This window comes from Phacochoerus africanus, chromosome 11 (genome assembly GCF_016906955.1).
Source record: "Phacochoerus africanus isolate WHEZ1 chromosome 11, ROS_Pafr_v1, whole genome shotgun sequence".
NCBI classification, from domain to species: domain Eukaryota; kingdom Metazoa; phylum Chordata; class Mammalia; order Artiodactyla; family Suidae; genus Phacochoerus; species Phacochoerus africanus.
The window spans coordinates 10,745,523-10,762,986 of NC_062554.1; the positions used below are offsets into that span (position 1 = coordinate 10,745,523).

The 17,464-nt window shown below is 42.9% G+C and overlaps 2 protein-coding genes and 1 pseudogene across 2 annotated transcripts in view; 1 reads left to right on the plus strand and 2 right to left on the minus strand.

Annotated features, from left to right (window-relative positions):
* ACER3 (alkaline ceramidase 3) overlaps positions 1 to 17,464 on the plus strand; it is a 157,945-nt gene that overhangs the window by 101,082 nt on the left and 39,399 nt on the right. The window contains exons 5-6 of the mRNA XM_047752005.1: positions 402 to 483; positions 5,438 to 5,473. Coding sequence (XP_047607961.1) covers positions 402 to 483; positions 5,438 to 5,473 — 118 coding nt within the window. The remainder of the gene's footprint in view (positions 1 to 401; positions 484 to 5,437; positions 5,474 to 17,464) is intronic.
* Positions 10,817 to 12,963, minus strand: LOC125111272 (protein MIX23-like; annotated as a pseudogene).
* On the minus strand, positions 13,215 to 15,464 carry LOC125110625 (uncharacterized). Its single transcript, XM_047752004.1, is given in 2 exon segments — positions 13,215 to 14,785; positions 14,788 to 15,464. Coding segments are annotated over 2 exon segments (1,662 nt in total). The 5' UTR covers positions 14,888 to 15,464; the 3' UTR covers positions 13,215 to 13,223.

Below are 17,464 nucleotides of genomic sequence, written 5' to 3' on the forward strand. Positions count from 1 at the left end.
TCCTCTTTTCTCCATTCCTTCTCTCCACATGGCTTCAAGCCTCTATCCGCTCTTATTTTTCTCTTCCTGCAGATCACCTCTGCTCACTCATCTACTTCAAGTAGCATCAGACCTTGAGTCCACATGGCTTTACACTTGGACTCTCTACACTTGATTCAGTCTCTGGCTCCCAAACTCCAAATATTCAGAAGAGAGGCTCTCATTGGCCCAGTTTAAGTCAGGTGCCTATTCCTGGTCTGGCAGCCTGTTAGAGGCTGTAGGTTCTCTAAGATGAGAAGAACTGACTGGGCATCACTAGACCCAGGGATGTAGATGCAAGTGGTAAAACAGCATCCTGTTGTTTTCTTAGTTATGTATTCTAAAACAGGTTTCTTTCTCTCTCTCTCTTTTGTCTTTTTAAGGTTTGAATGTTTCAAGACGAAGAGCTCTGTAAACTACCATCTGCTTTTTACCTTAGTCCTATTCAGTTTAATAGTAACTACAGTAAGTCATATTTTGTTTCTAAAAGATTAAGTATGTGAACTGGCCATTTATAGAGTTTGGTACATTTTGCTTCAAGTGTTTGCTTCATGCTGTTCAAACTGAAATATTTCTATGCAAAACTCACAGATATTTCTCCTTCGTTGCCTGTAATAGGTATTATTTCTTAACAAAATTTGAAACATCTCTTTAAAAAAATTTTTTTTTTTCGGAGTTCCCATCATGGCGCAGTGGGTAACAAATCTGACTAGGAACCATGAGGTTGCGGGTTCCGTCCCTGGCCTTGCTCAGTGGGTTAAGGATCCGGCGTTGCTGTGGCTGTGGTGTAGGCCGGTGGCTACAGCTCCGATTGGACCCCTAGCCTGGGAACCTCCATGTGCCGCGGGAGCAGCGCAAAGAAATAGCAAAAAAAAGACCAAAAAAAAAAATTTTTTTTTTCTTACAAAAGGAGAAAAAGTCAAAATGCAAATATTTAGTAGCAATGGAAAAAAATTAACTTTTCCTCATGGATGAATACATTACCTCCAATTTGTTTAAAAAGAAAAGTGGGAGTAGGGGGTTGGTTCTGCTTTGTTGGGCCTAGTGTAGCTATTTTAATGGTTAACCTTTTCCAAAAAGGTTGAGATAACTGATCACTTCTGATCCTATCCTAGTGCTTTTTGTCCTCAAGTGAATTACATTATGTTAGGAGATTGTCATTTCAACAAACTTTTATTACAAACCTACCATATCAGGTGGTAGAAAATACAAAGATGACTAAGAAGTAGTCGCTATGCTTGAGGAGTGCATTCTAATGGAGAAGTCAAACATGTAAACAAAGAACTGAATCAAAAGAGGGTAATTTCATAGTTCCCGCCTGGCACCATGGGTTAAGAATCCAGTTGCAGTGGCTCAGGTTGCTGCAGAAGTGTGTGTTAGATCCCTGGCCTGGCATAAAGGATCTGGCATTGCTGCAGCTGTGGCCTAGATCACAAGCCCTGGCCTGGGAACTTGCATGTGTCATGGGTGCAGCCTTTAAAAAAAAAGATAATTGCAATAATAGAGGTAAAAACTAGTTATATAATGATGACATAGAAGAGAATTAATGGAGATTTCCTGACTGGGCAAAGGAAGCTGCAGAAAGGTACACTTGACCTGGGTTTTAATTGATGATTAAGAGGTGGCCAGCCCCCTAGGGAAGAGTGTTGTGAAGCACTTCTGAATAGACCATTGCATTTTCCATGGGCACAGAACCTTGAAACATGCTTTGAATTATCGTTTTTAAGTGCTTAGTGTGCCAGACACTATATCGAATACTTTACATTTATTTTCTCATTAACTCATCACTGCCAGTGGAATTGGGAGACATTTAATGACTGGATCATGTATTAAATGGTAAGGAGTGAACGAGTCTAGTGAATTAGACAAATATCAGATTATAAAGACCCTTGTAAACCATGTTTAAGTTTGGATTTTTTTAATCCAGCATTGAGCCATTAACTGATTAAAGGAAAAACATAATTAAATGTGTGTTTTAGGAGTTACCATCGTGGCTCAGTGGTTGATGAATCCAACTAGGAACCATGAGGTTGCGGGTTCGATCCCTGGCCTTTTTCAGTGGGTTAAGGATCTGGCGTGGCCGTGAGTTGTGGTGTAGGTTGCAGACGCGGCTTGGATCCCAAGTTGCTGTGGCTCTGGCGTAGGCCGATTAGACCCCCTAGCCTGGGAACCTCCATATGCCATGGGAGTGGCCCTAGAAAAGGCAAAAAGACAAAAAAAATGTGTTTTCAAAAGATTTGATTATGGATGATGGATTAGAGGAGAATGGGGCTACCCTAGGGGTTTTTGCATTTGCTCAGGCAAGATTTGAAATCCAGGCTGAAGTGAAATAGCTGTCATTAACAGTCCATAGTACCTGTGACCCACTAAGTAGAAAGCGGTTGGAATGGAGTAAAAGAAGGCATTGTCTAGAAAGATTCCTCGGTTTATGGTCTAGTTGTCGGAGTGCATAATAAGTCCTTAACCAAGACAGGAAACTTGGAGGATAAACAGATTTTGCAGGAAAGATAATGAGTAGGTTTGTGTCATGAGGTAGGGGTAAGGGTAGATTAGTTCAATTTGGAATGTACTGAGATTGAGGTGCCTGATATTATTGATATCTGAGACCTAACAGGTAGGCTGGGCTGAAGATAAGGCTTTGGGAGTTGTCAGGCTATAGGCGGTACTAGAAATGTGGCAATAGATGAACTGGCACAGAGAAAGCCTAGACCCTTGTGATGACCAAAGACATAACTCTATGGAACATTGCCCCTTTTTTTCCACAGCAATAAACAAAAGAGTATACATATATGATGTTATACCCTAAAAGTTACAGTTGATTTATCTGTTTGACATTTAAAGCCTCTCAGTATCTAGGTTCTTTTTTAAGATAAAATGAGGATATCTCATTTTATAATGCCTAAGGATTTCAATAAGAATCAACATGCTAAATAAAAATTTAAATTTATGTATTTAAGGTGTACCACACGATAATTTGATATACATAAATACACAGTGAAAAGGTTACTGCTGTCAAGCTAATTAACACATCACATAGTTACTTTTCCTGAGTGTGTGATGACAGCACCTGAAATGTACTCTTTTAGTAAACTTCCAGTATTCAGTCCAGTATTATTAACTCTAGTCATAATGTACATTGGAACACTGACCACTTGAGGGTCGGGTGAAAGAAGTGGAGCCAGCAAAGGAGGCTGAGAACCAGGTAATCAGAAATGTAGTAAAACCAGGAGAGCTTGATGTCACAGTACAAAGAGGTTTCTAGAAGGGATAACAGTATTAGTTGCCTCTGAGAGGATGAATAAAATGAAGTTGAAGTTTGACCAATAAAAATTTAAATTAAAAGACCAAGTAAATTTAATGAGGATACCGTCAGCAGCAGGTTGATAGGAGGCAGAAGCTAGATTTCAGTGAGTTGGGAAGGTGATTAGGAGATTGAAGACCACAGATACTCTGTTTTCTCATGTTTCTCCATTGTCCCGTGTGGTCCTTTGCATAAACTACATACTGTTAACCATAGAAGAATCCTGGGATTTCAGAGGTGAAAGAAGTCTTGTTACTGTAGAAAAGAAGAGAGAAATGTCAGTTTTAGTGACTTGCCTGGCCAGCTTATAAGGCAGATTTGTGGTAGAGACAAGATTAGACCCCTTTGTAAGTTAAGAGCTGATTTGGTTGGAAACATAAGCTTGGAGTCAGATCTGAATTTGAACCAACACTGTTACTTTACTGTGGGACTTTGGGCAAGTTACTCAATCTCTCTCTACTTTAGTTTGTGTCACCTGTCAAATGAAAATAATAATAGCATACATTTCATGTTAGTTGCAGGAATTAATACCTGGCACATAGTGAGGACTCCATAATTCTCTTGCCTTAAAAATTGCCTTTAAGACACATACCCTTCTGCATTTCTTTTATTAGTAACAGTGAGAATCTGAAATTCTATAAAGGAAAATTAGTATTTTGAGGTGACAAATTTCAGAGATGAAAAACATTCTGCCTTACTCATTTAGAGTTATATCTATATAAATGTCTCATACACATCTTACTATTAAAGCTCTATCGGTGCTTAAAGGAAATAATCTGCTCTTGAAGTGAAGGTAGGAACTTCCCACAGGAATAAGAAGATCTGTACCCAAATTTTAGAATTACATAAAATTTTATGAGATCAACACTACATCGAATGAGAATGTAGAGACATTTAAGAATGGTCCTTGCTGCCATAAAGGGTATTGCCTTTATGGTGTTTACCAACATGGGAGGATTTCTAAACAAAGCTAAAGAACAGCATGTTGATAGATACAGAAGCATGAAACTAGCACATTCGGAGTAGGTCTGCACTTTCCGGAGCCTATGATGAGATAGAGATGAAAAGAAAGGAATAAGGCCAAACAGAAGGGCAGTGGCAAGGTCATGGAAAGCTTTGAAATTTGGACTTCGTCTTATAACTGATGGGAATCATTTCAGGATTATGGTTTAAATTTGGTTCCTTTCTATCGTGTCTCCCCAGCCGCCTCTGCTACATCCTCAGCATATGGAAGTTCCCAGGCCAGGGACTGAATCCGAGCCATGGCTGTGACAACACCAGATCCTTAACCCACTGTGCTGGGCCAGGGTTTGAACCTCTGCCTCAGCAGCAACCCAGGCCACTGCAGAGATAGCCCCGGATCCTTAACCTGCTGTGCCACAGCAGGAACTCCACTACCATGTCATTTTAAGAGTATACTCTTATAGGGCAACAAATGCTCACAATAAATAGGCATTGAACTTAATCACCCACGTGAAATTGGAGCCTAAAACTAGGGTTTGTGTAACTGGGAAGGCATCTGGATGAGTGAATTAGAGGTTTTCAGATGCAGAGAAAAGGGTAAGAAATTTATTTTAAATGTTTTCACATGTTAGCACCTATTATGTTCTGGACACTTGCACATATTTTAGCTTATCACTATTATCCCCATTATCCAGATAAGGAAAATTAAGTCTTTTGGTTAAGTGACCTGTTCAAGGTATATAGCAAGTCAATGGCAGAGTTTGAAATCTAACCCTTGTCTCTTAGGCCAGTGTTCTTGCTACTGTAGAACAGTTCTTCCCAGGGATTGTCATCATAGCCTCTTCTGCCGTCATGAGTATCCGTGCATCTCTGCCCCTCAATACTGATCAGAGGCCAAGAAGCCAGGGCAGTCCATAACACTTTTGAAACATTTAGTTTGCCGTGATAAAGCTAGCTCTGGGGGAGACCCAGCTGTAGGTACTAGCCCTTTTGTGGCAGGCCACCTAGTCTGATTGGTTTTATGCTACTGGAATCAAATCTAAGAAGGAAGACAGGGAAGCAGGAGAGGTTTGGGATTTGCAGAGTAGTTAGAATAGGTTTTCTTTCCCCTCCATAATGCGTGTCAGCCACATGTGTTTCTTTTATATTTTTCAGGTTTACCTTAAGGTAAAGGAGCCTATATTCCATCAGGTAATTTTTAAAATTTTCTACACATCTGATTGTTTAGCCTACCTCATGTTATTCTTTTGTAGTAAATTATATGCATATACAGCTTTAGAAAATGAATGGTAGATGACAGTGTTTAAAACAGAAATTGCAAACTCAGGTTTCTGTAGGAGCCCACTGAGAACGAGCCAATGCCCAGGCCCTGCTGGCTGTTGATAGACATTCATGCAGGTATTAGCATTGCTCATATAAGCAGAAAAAACCAGGAAGCATAGAGCACATATAAACAGTCTTCTTACAATATTTTCTAGAAAAAATAAGGGAAAATATTCAAGGAATTTACAGTCTAATGTATATTTTTAATTAGTCTTTTGACGGAGGTTTATTTTTATTTATTTTTATTACTCAAATGTTGACTTGGGAAATTAATTTACATCAAGGGAAATAAATATAGTAAACTTTGATGTAAAAAATAATGATTTAAGTGCATCCTAGAATGAAAACCAGAGTAAAATAAAGTGTCAGACCCTAAATAGAGAGCTATTGTTTATGAGTGCTGTGATGCGCCTGTCACCATGCTCATTATGACACAGACCCTAATCTCCTACAAGTTAGGGATTGTCTACATTTTAAGGAAATGAGCTCAGAGGTATTAGGTAATTTGCCCCAGGGTGACACATAATTTATGAAGGGGCAGAGCCAGGATTGTAACTAGATTTGTTTGACTCTTATCACCATTCTTTTAACAAACTATGATAAACAAATAAGTAAGCAGGCACACAATTCAGGAAGACCAGATGCCTTGTACTTTTAGAATATTTTGTGCTTGTAAGTAAATGTTCCTGTAACTTTTAAAACAAACTAGACAATTGTCATCTGAAATCTGTTTTTTAATTATTACTATTTATTTTTTATTATTTTTATTTATTTATTTATTTATTTATTTTTGTCTCTCTGCCTTTTCTAGGGCCACTCTCGTGGCATATGGAGGTTCCCAGGCTAGGGGTCTAATTGGAGCTGTAGCTGCTGGCCTACGCTAGAGCCACAGCAACGCAGGATCCGAGCCGCATCTGCAGCCTACACCACAGCTCACGGCAACGCCGGAACCTTGACCCACCGAGCAAGGGCAGGGACCGAATCCGCCACCTCATGGTTCCTAGTCAGAATCGTTAACCACTGAGCCACGACAGGAACTCCTATTTATTTTTTTGAAATAAATTACAAATCCCCATTACTGTGCCACAGGCCAGCTAAAAGTAGATGTACTAATGTACTAATGTAGATCTTATGGGGGTGGCATTCTCATATTCATGTTTATTATGACTTGAAATACTGTCATTACGTAGATTAGTATTAAACACAGTGTTTAAAAAATGAAGCAAGGTTTTTTTTTTTTTCTCTTTTTGTCATTTCTTGGGCTGCTGCCACAGCATATGGAGGTTCCCAGGCTAGGGGTCTAATTGGAGCTGTAGCCGCCGGCCTACACCACAGCCACAGCAACGTGGGATCCGAGCCACGTCTGCAACCTACACCACAGCTCAGGGCAACACTGGATCCTTAACCCACTGAGCAAGGCCAGGGCTCGAACCCGCAACCTCATGGTTCCTAGTCGGATTCGTTAACCACCGAGCCATGATGGGAACTCTTATTTTTCATGAAGAATACTTTAGTTTTTATAAGTTTTTTGTTTGCTTTTATAAGAAAGAAAAATTGTAACCACAAAAAACAAAATTTGGAAAGTTTGAGTTAATTTTTTTAAGTTTGTGTCCATGAATTTTCCCATTTGTGTTTTAGACTTATTTAGCACTGTGTTTGTGTGATAAGTAACAAACTATTTGTATAACTTTCCATGCTGCAATCTCCACGTGTTTTTGCAGTAATGGATGTTTTCTTCTCTGTGTATAATGTATGCTGATAGGAAGGGAGGCAGGATGAAAACCTATGGCTATGGCTTATATCCTAGGCTTAGATGTTAAAAACCAGGATAGGGAAGCGGAGAAGTAGAGGAAGGCTAGGGTGAAATAGATAAGCAATCTGAAGATAGAACATTCTTTTATTATCAGGTGTTTACTATGTACTTTCTCAGTACCAAATTCTGAGCTGGAAGTTGAACTAAAGAGGCAGTAGAGCAAAGACTTCAAGAGCTAAAGTCAGTATGACCTGGATTCAAACTAGCATCCACTTATTCACTGTATACTCTAGATAAGTTACTTAACTTCTTCGAGCTTTGGTTTCCTCGTTGTTCAAAAGAATGCTTTTTTTTGGACTTCCCTTGTGGCCTATAGCATAATTATGTGGCACTATCACTGCAATGGCGCTGGTTCAGTCCCTGGCCCTAGAACTTCCACATGCTGCACATGTGTCCAACCCCCCCCCCCAAAAAAAAGTTCTTTTTAAGTGCCTTCAATATGCCAAGTGCTGTACTAGGCACAGAAGATATATTAGTGGCTGAAATAATGAGGTCACTGCTCTTGTGGAGCTCAATAGACTGCATCTCTAAAGTTGGTATGATAATCTCTTAAAGTCGTCTGAGTATTAAGTGAAATAATACATTTAGGAGTTCCCGTCGTGGCGCAGTGGTTAACGAATCCGACTAGGAACCATGAGGTTGCGGGTTCGGTCCCTGCCCTTGCTCAGTGGGTTAACGATCCAGCGTTGCCGTGAGCTGTGGTGTAGGTTGCAGACTCGGCTCGGATCCCGAGTTGCTGTGGCTCTGGCGTAGGCCGGTGGCTACAGCTCCGTTTCAACCCCTAGCCTGGGAACCTCCATATGCCACGGGAGCGGCCCAAGAAATAGCAACAACAACAACAACAAAAGACCAAAAAAAAAAAAAAAGACAAAAAAAGACCAAAAAAAATAATAATACATTTAAACTTTAGGACATAGGAGTTCCCGTCGTGGCACCGTGGTTAACGAATCCGACTAGGAACCATGAGGTTGCGGGTTTGGTCCCTGCCCTTGCTCAGTGGGTTAACGATCCGGCATTGCCGTGAGCTGTGGTGTAGGTCGCAGATGCGGCTTGGATCCCGAGTTGCTGTGGCTCTGGCATAGGCTGGCAGCTACAGCTCCGATTAGACCCCTAGCCTGGGAATCTCCATGTGCCGTGGGAGCGGCCCAAGAAATAGCAAAAAGACAAAAATAAATAAATAAATAAATACATAAACTTTAGGCCATAGTAAACCACTGAGTAAATGTTACCTAAATATATTAAGGCACAGAAGACATGACTGCTGGTCTCAAAGAACTCACTGTCTGGGCAGAAAGATTGACTTGTAAAAACATATTTGTAGTATATACATTTTATAATAATCGTGTAAAAGAAGTACTGATGTAGACAAGGGCACAGTCCCTCTGCTCCAGTGACTCCAAATAGGATTGCAAAATACGCATATTCCACATGGCTACTTACTACTTATCCTAGTATTGAAAAACAAATTAAAGAAAGTAGCCCACTATTTGGATAAAGTAGTATTTCTCACTGCTTTGTAAAGTTTTATTTAAAGAGACCTTTGCCTCAGATGTCTAATATAGAATATCCTGTGCTGATCTGTTAAGTAATTAAAACTGATACTTTCTATTTATACTTATTGCTTTAAAAAAATATATCCCTAATTATTTTCAGGGCATCATTTTTTTAAGGCAGCATACAGAAGTTCCCAGGCTAGGGGTCAAATTAGAGCTGCAGCTGCAGCCTGACGCCACAGCAATGCTGGATCCTGGCCACGTCTGCCACCTCTACCACAGCTGTGGCAACGCCAGATCCTTATCCCACTGAGCAAGGTCAGGGATTGAACCCACATCCTCACGAACATATGTCGAGTTCTTAACCTGCTGAGCCACAACGGAAACTCCCAGGGTATCATTCTTAAAAGAGAACTTCTCGTTCTGAGAATCTTCTAATTGTCTAAGTTTGGAGTATTGCCCTCAATCTTTCATATTATTTTTATGTATAAAAAATTGGAAAAATTGTTTTGTAATTTTAAGTGGAAAAATTGTTTTCAAATTTGGAACAAGATCTATAATATTTTTCAAGATCTTAAAAATAAGGGGAAAGAAAGGAAAAGCAATGTGGTCTCAAATCTAAAGGAGCTCTGGCTTGAGACTGGAATCTTGGTTTCGTACCACTTTGATGCTTTGGAATCTCAATTTCTTGCCATTTGGTTATCCATGGACAGATTTCTTGCTGTGCCTATTTGTCAGTTTCCTTATCTGTAAAGTACTCACAACAAGGAAAGGCATTATTTCATGAGGGTAGTATAAAAATAATTAATATAAGATAATGCAAGGCACAAAGGAATAAATGTAATAATACAGTATGATACTAAAAGTACACATGTAAGATGGCATGCATAAATTCTGCCTGTGATGATCACAGAAAGCTTTTGAAAGGAGATATTTGAGAAGACCTAAAGAGATAAGTAGGGATATTACAATTGAAAGTACCTGTCACGGAGTTCCTTTTGTGGCTCAGTGGTTAACGAATCCGACTAGGAACCATGAGGTTGTGGGTTCAATCCCTGGCCTCACCCAGTGGGTTAAGGATCTGGCTTTGCCGTGAGCTGTGGTGTAGGTCACAGACGTTGCTCGGATCTGGAGTTGCTCTGGCTCTGGCATAGGCTGGTGGCTATAGCTCCGATTAGACCCCTAGCCTGGGAACCTCAATATGCCGCGGGTGCAGCCCTTAGAAAATGCCAAAAGACAAAAACACCCACACACACACACAAAAAGAAAGAAAGAAAAAAAGGAAGTACCTGTCACAACAAGGATGATTGTCTTGCTAGCCAAATTAGTTTCTCTGAGGGGTGATATACCAATAACAGTTCTACTTAACAGTATTAAATTCAAGGTGACCCAGACATCTCCAAGAGAGCCAGATGCTATTTATTTAAATTGATGGCCTTGCACAGGATAATGCTCAAATCACATAGCTGCTATATTCAATAGAAACACTTATATATCTTAAGCAAGAAAACAAAAAGAAAAGCATGTATGAGAATAGATTAAAAGAACATTTTAGAAGTTATTGAACCCTCTTAAAGCAGCTAATTGGCAAGTCAGTAATTATCTCAGATGAGATTTCATCTAAAGTCTCTAAGAGTTCTGTTGCTTAAAATCTACTTGCCAAAGTAGATTTTTCTTAAGACATATTTGTATTTTATTACTACCCCTCTAATTTGACCCTCAAGGTTTTCAAGAAAGGACACACTGTATAGTTGATTTACAATGTTGTGCCAGTTTCTGCTGTACAGCAAAATGAAGCAGTTTTATTTTACTTTTTTATTTTTATTTCTTTACACTGAGTCAGAAAATTATTTTAATAATTACAAAACATCTTTTTTTGTACAGAATCAGTATAAAATAGCAGTTGATTTCTCCAGAATTATCAGAATCATTTCTACTTGGAGGTCTTGGCTAAAGGGGGCTGAAAGCAATAGGAGGTCTTGGACTTTGGCTCAGAAATCTTCCTAGGAAGCCCACCTTGTTGATGTCTGTCATGCTCAGCTCTTATGAGGTGACCTGATCCTTTTCTTAAAAAAAGTATTTATTCGTTCTTTGGAGACTTGAAGTGAATTTGGCAGCGTTCATTAAATACCTTCCAGTTCCTGTCATTTACCACTCATTCAACATTCAGTTCTGACTGCATCCATTTCAATTTTATCTGTTTTTTCTAAGTTGCTTTAATAACGTTAAATCACCCAAATTCTTTTCTCTCCCTTCTCGAAGTTGTTTGACTACCACTGAGGTCTGAGCTATACAGTTTTTTATGACTCTGTCCCCGCTGGCATGAGCCTCCATCAGAGACTCATAAAGTAGTTTACAGGTTTGACTGGCATCAGTTTTCCTTGCGAAGGAAGCTGTTGGAACTATAGTATTTAATTCATGTACTATACTGTCATCTCTCTTCTTCACCACCTTGAGTAATTCCTGGGAATTGGTGAACTCCTCACAGTTCACACTGTCGCTGGGTGCCACCACATTGCTCAGTTTTGTGTGTGTGTGTGTGTTTTATTTATTTATTTTTTATTTTTATTTTTTTGGTCTTTTTGCTATTTCTTTGGGCCGCTCCCTCGGCCTTATGGAGGTTCCCAGGCTAGGGGTCGAAACGGAGCTGTAGCCCCCGGCCTACACCAGAGCCACAGCAACGCAGGATCCGAGCCGCTTCTGTGACCTACACCACAGCTCGCGGTGAAAGGCCAGTAGAAGGAAAAATCCCCCTCGTCCGGACTCGGAAGAGGCGACACCCCAAATCACTCACGAGAAGCGGTCTTGATGCAAACAGCAAGAGGATTTTTATTCCAGGCGCGCTGGGGCCCACAGTCATACGCCACGCAGGGGTAGAGGACTGCGGCCCCGAGTGTGGATTCGGGACAGATTTTATGGGGTTCACAACAAAGCCCGCGCTCCGTGGCCCAATCATTTTAAAACAGCTCCAGAGGTCCGCATTTGCGTGGGCTCCTGGGCAGAGTGACAGATTGCAGTTGAGATAGGTCATTAGGGCTTTTAATGTGTAATCATTTCTTCTATGGCGCCAGCAGTCTTACGGAGTCCAGATAAGCGATAAGTCAGCTCATTTCCTGTTATTTTACTTAGGCCAGGGTCACGCCTTCAAGGGCCTATTTTATGTTCTTTCACCTAGTTTCATACAGATAGCAGGCCCTGGAACAGCAAGAAGTGTGACCTATTTGCTGGCAGGGAACAGGGTCTGGAATTCGGGGGCATTTAGAGCTGTTTATTAACTTCCTGGGTTCTGGGAGGGTTAGGTTGCATTTTCATCCTTTCATTCCCCACTTCTTCTCTTGTTAATAGTTCTAATCTTAGAACTGGGAAGGCTAAAGGTCAGTTTTTCCTTGGCTCGGAAGGCCTTGGTACTGCTGTCTAAGTACCGTGATGAACTGCACTCACTCGTTCTCTAACAAAGGCAACAAACCGATTAATTAAGCAAGGCCCAACTGTAAGCAACAGGAGCAGTATCACTAGGGGTCCTATCAGAGCAGAAAGCAGGGTGGTCACCCATGGGGACTTGTTGAACCATCCCTCAAACCACCCTTGGCCAGCCTCTCTTTCTTTGTGGCGTTTTTCTAACCTTCCTCTAAGCTTGTTCATGGAGTCTCTGATAGCTCCCGAATGATCCACATAAAAGCAGCATTCTTCTTTTAAGGCTACACATAACCCACCTTTTTTTTTAGAAATAACAGATCTAACCCTCTCCTGTTTTGTAGAACCACTTCAGATAAAGAAGTTAGGGATTCCTCTAAGTTGCTGACAGATTTTTCTAGGGCTTGGAGATCTTTCGTTATAATTCTATGTAGCTCACCAAGTCTTTTCTCTAACTGTCGTGGTCCTGTGATTAGGGCAGCCGTTCCTGTACCCACGCCTGCAGTCACTCCCAATCCGAGCATTGCAGCTAATGTCAGGGATATGGGCTCTCTTTTTGGCTAATTATACCTATAGTCATATTTATCAAGGACCGCTTTTTCGGGATGGTAGTGCACCCGGGGGACAATTTGGACCATAACGCAAAAATCTTTAGTTTGGTCGAAAACCAGGGTGGAAACACAAGGGGTTAATCCAGTATTACATGCCCACCACCTGTCATAACCGGGTACCAGATACTGATTCTCAGAGGTTCAATTAAAGGCTTCAGTGTGGTTACAAAGGTGTTGGTGGGATGGGGGAACCCTCCCTATGCAGGTGTCTTTTCCAGAAACCTCAGTAAGGGTAAGCTTATTTTGGGATACCCATGTACATTGATCTCTATGTTTTTAGCTGAGGCTCAGTAGCCTAGGTCAGACAATTCCAGTAGTAGTGCCTTTGTACCTTCTAAGCAGTCCTGTTTGGTGTCTCCTGCTGGAAGCAGGTCATCCACGTAGTGGAGGAGGGTCACCTGGGGGTGTTGGATCCTGAAGTTGGCCAGATCTTTATCTTCTTCCAGAGCTAGGACCTTCGGTCCTTTGTTTCCCTTCTTGGGGCAGTCCCTTGCCCAGTGTCCTTTTTTTTTTTTACAATACGCACACTGGTCTCTGTCGAGTGGGGTCCTATTGCCCAGGTTCCCTGACTGTCTAGGGCCTGACCTAATTTTCCTAAGATCTCTCTCTCTGTCCCTGCTGCTCTTCCCTTCAACCACTGTGGCCAAGATCTTAGTCAACTTCTTCTCTTGCCGTTTATCACGTCTTTTCTCCCTTTTCTCTCTCTCCTTTTTTTTCCTCTGTTCTTTCTCCTCTTCTGTCTCCCTTCCGTAATACACCTTCTCTGCCTCTTTTATTAGATCACGTAACTCAGCCTCCTGTAACCCTTCCAGTCTCTGAAGTTTCTTTCTGATACCCAGAGCTGACTGCCCTATGAAGGCCGGGGCCACTGAGGCTTTCTGGGCCTCCGAGGTAGGATCAAAAGGGGTGAACCGCCTGAAGGCTTCCATGAGCCTCTCAAGAAATACCGAGGGAGGTTCGTTCAGTCCCTGCATCACCTCTCTTACCTTAGCCAAATTACTGGGCCGTCTTGAGGCGCCCCAGAGACCCGCCACCAGAGCCTGGCGATAGAGTTTTAAGGTCTCCCTACCTTCAGCCGTGCTGTAGTCCCAACCGGGGCGAGTCAAGGGAAATCCCATGTCAATCTCATTTTGCAACTGCGTGGGTCTCCCGTCGGCCCCAGGAACATTTTTTCTAGCCTCTAACAGAATTCTCTCTCGCTCCTCGGTTGTGAAGAGTGTCTGCAGCAGCTGTCGACAATTATCCCAAGTAGGCTGGTGAGAGAACATAAGGGACTCCACCAACCCCGTGAGGCGTTGGGGATCCTCCGAGAAAGGGGGATGGTTAGTTTTCCAATTATAGAGATCTGCAGAAGAAAAGGGCCAATACTGGAGGGGCTGCAATTGGCCCCCCGGCATGGGAGGGCCATAGGTGCGCAGCGGTAATGTCACGATCTCGTCTGTCCGCTCCGGGGTGGCGCCCCTCCGGCTCCGGCTCCGAGTCCCGGCAGCAGGTCCCTCCGCCGCCGGAGCTCCAGGAGGGGCAGAGGGTTCTCTCGCAGCACCCTGTGCCGGATAAGGGGGTGGGGGTGGGGGAACAGGTTGGGGTTCTGGCCAAGTCGGCGGCTCCTCAATCTCGGGGTAGATATGAGGAGAGGGCTTGGCTTTTTCGGCCGAGTGTTTGTTTTTCTCTCCAAGAGCCAGAACTCGGGGACCTGGCTTTCTTGGTTTATTTAGCCATGGTTTAACCCATGGCGGAGGATCTTCTGCCAAGTCTTGCCACGTAAGGATATAGGGCTCCTGATCTGGATGAGAGCCGGGTCCAGTCTGAAAAATAATTGCTTTAACAGCCAGGATAATCTCAGAATTAAAGGTCCCTTCTTAACCTGAACCGACAAATTATGAGCCCTGGATTTAACTTCAGTCCAATGGTCGAGAGTCAAACTAAGGGGGGTCGTCACCGTCTGTCCCATATTAAAACTGTAGACAAGGACGCACAAGACAAAGACACGCGAAACAGAAACCAACAGATCCAGACACACGAGACCCGTCCGCGCCTTCCACAAGCAGGCAAAAGAGTTGGACGGCCGCGGAGGGGGAAGCTTTCGCTTCAACAACAGAACTCGGTCCTCTGACCGACAGTAGGAGACCACCAGGCGTCCCTGGCTCTCCCCACCTCCCGGGGCGTCCCCCAGGGCGGCAGCCTGTGATCCTCCTAGCACGTCTGCTGATCACAGTCCTCCAGTCCTCACGGTCTGAGAGGACAGCTGCAAACCGAAAGCGCGCATCACCGAAAACAGACACTCAGAACAGAGACGCTGGCCGACACACACACGTTCCAAAGGGGATCCCTTTACCTCCAAGTCGGTTCTCGGGTGTGAGGAGTGGTCGTGGGGTTCCCGGCCAACGCACCAAATGAAAGGCCAGTAGAAGGAAAAATCCCCCTCGTCCGGACTCGGAAGAGGCGACACCCCAAATCACTCACGAGAAGCGGTCTTGATGCAAACAGCAAGAGGATTTTTATTCCAGGCGCACTGGGGCCCACAGTCGTATGCCACGCAGGGGTAGAGGACTGCGGCCCCGAGTGTGGATTCGGGATAGATTTTATGGGGTTCACAACAAAGCCCGCGCTTCGCAAACTAATTATTTTAAAACATCGAGAGCCCTTCGCAAACTAATTATTTTAAAACATCGAGAGCCCGCGCTCCGTGGACCAATCATTTTGAAACATCGAGAGCCCGCGCTCCGTGGCCCAATCATTTTAAAACAGCTCCAGAGGTCCGCATTTGCGTGGGCTCCTGGGCAGAGTGACAGATTGCAGTTGAGATAGGTCATTAGGGCTTTTAATGTGTAATCATTTCTTCTATGGCGCCAGCAGTCTTACGGAGTCCAGATAAGCGATAAGTCAGCTCATTTCCTGTTATTTTACTTAGGCCAGGGTCACGCCTTCAAGGGCCTATTTTATGTTCTTTCACCTAGTTTCATACAGATAGCAGGCCCTGGAACAGCAAGAAGTGTGACCTATTTGCTGGCAGGGAACAGGGTCTGGAATTCGGGGGCATTTAGAGCTGTTTATTAACTTCCTGGGTTCTGGGAGGGTTAGGTTGCATTTTCATCCTTTCATCGGCAACATGGAATCGTTAACCCACTGAGCAAGGGCAGGGACCGAACCCGCAACCTCATGGTTTCTAGTCGGATTCTTTAACCACTGCGCCACGACGGGAACTCCGTGTGTGTGTTTTAAATATTCTTTTCCATCATGTTCTATCCTGGGAGACTGAGTATAGTTCCCTGTGCTATACAGTCGGACCTCATTGTTTATCTTTCTCAATAACAGTTTGCATCTACTAACCCCAAACTCTCAGCCCAACCCTCTCCTTCCCCCCCCCCCCCCTTGACAACCACAAGTCTGTTCTCTATGCCTAGAGGTCTGTTTATGTTTTGTAGATAGATTCATTTGTGCCATATTTTAGGTTCCACATCTAAGTGATATTATATGGTATTTGTCTTTCTCTTTCTGCCTTACTTCAATTAGTTTGCTAATCTCTAGTTGCATCCATGTAGCTGCGAATGGCATTATTTCCTTTTTTGTTTTTGTTTTTCTGGCTGTACCTGCAGCATGCAGAAGTTCCCTGGCCAGGGATCAAACTGGAGCCACAATAGTGATACCACCAGATCCTTAGCCTGCTGTGCCACCAGGGAAGTCCTTTTTATGGCTGATTAGTATTCCACTGTATATCTGTACCACATCTTCTGAATCCATTCATCTGTCATTGGACATTTATGTTGTTTCCATGTCTTGGCTATTGTGAATAGTGCTGCTATGAACGTAGAGGTGCATGTGTATTTTTGAATTAGAGTATTGTCCATACATATTTCCAGTTGTGAGATTGCTGGATCATATGGTAATTCTATTTTTATATTTCTGAGAAACCTCCATACTGTTTCCCATTGTGGTTACACCAGTTACATTCCCACCAACAGTTTAGGAGGGTCCCCTTTCTCCACCCATCTCCAGCATTTGTTACTTGTAGACTTTTTTTTTTTTGTCTTTTTTTTTGCTATTTCTTTGGGCCACTTCTGGGGCATATGGAGGTTCCCAGGCTAGGGGTCTAATCAGAGCTGTAGCCACCGGCCTATGCCAGAGCCACAGCAACGCAGGATCCGAGCCGCATCTGCAACCTACACCACAGCTCATGGCAACGCCAGATCGTTAACCCACTGAGCAAGGGCAGGGACCGAACCCGCAACCTCATGGTTCCTAGTCGGATTCGTTAACCACTGCGCCACGACGGGAACTCCCACTTGTAGGCTTTTTTAATGACGACCATTCTGACTGGTGTGAGAACCTCATAGTAGTTTTGATTTGCATTTTTGTAATAATTAGTGGTGTTGAACATCTTTTCATGTATCTTCTGGCCATCTGTATGTCTTTGGGAAAATGTCTATTTAGGTCTTCTGCCCAAATTTTTCATTTGCTTTTCGTTGAGTTGTGTGAGTTCTTTGTATGTTTGGATATTAAGCCATTGTGAGTAAGCCATTGTCAGTTG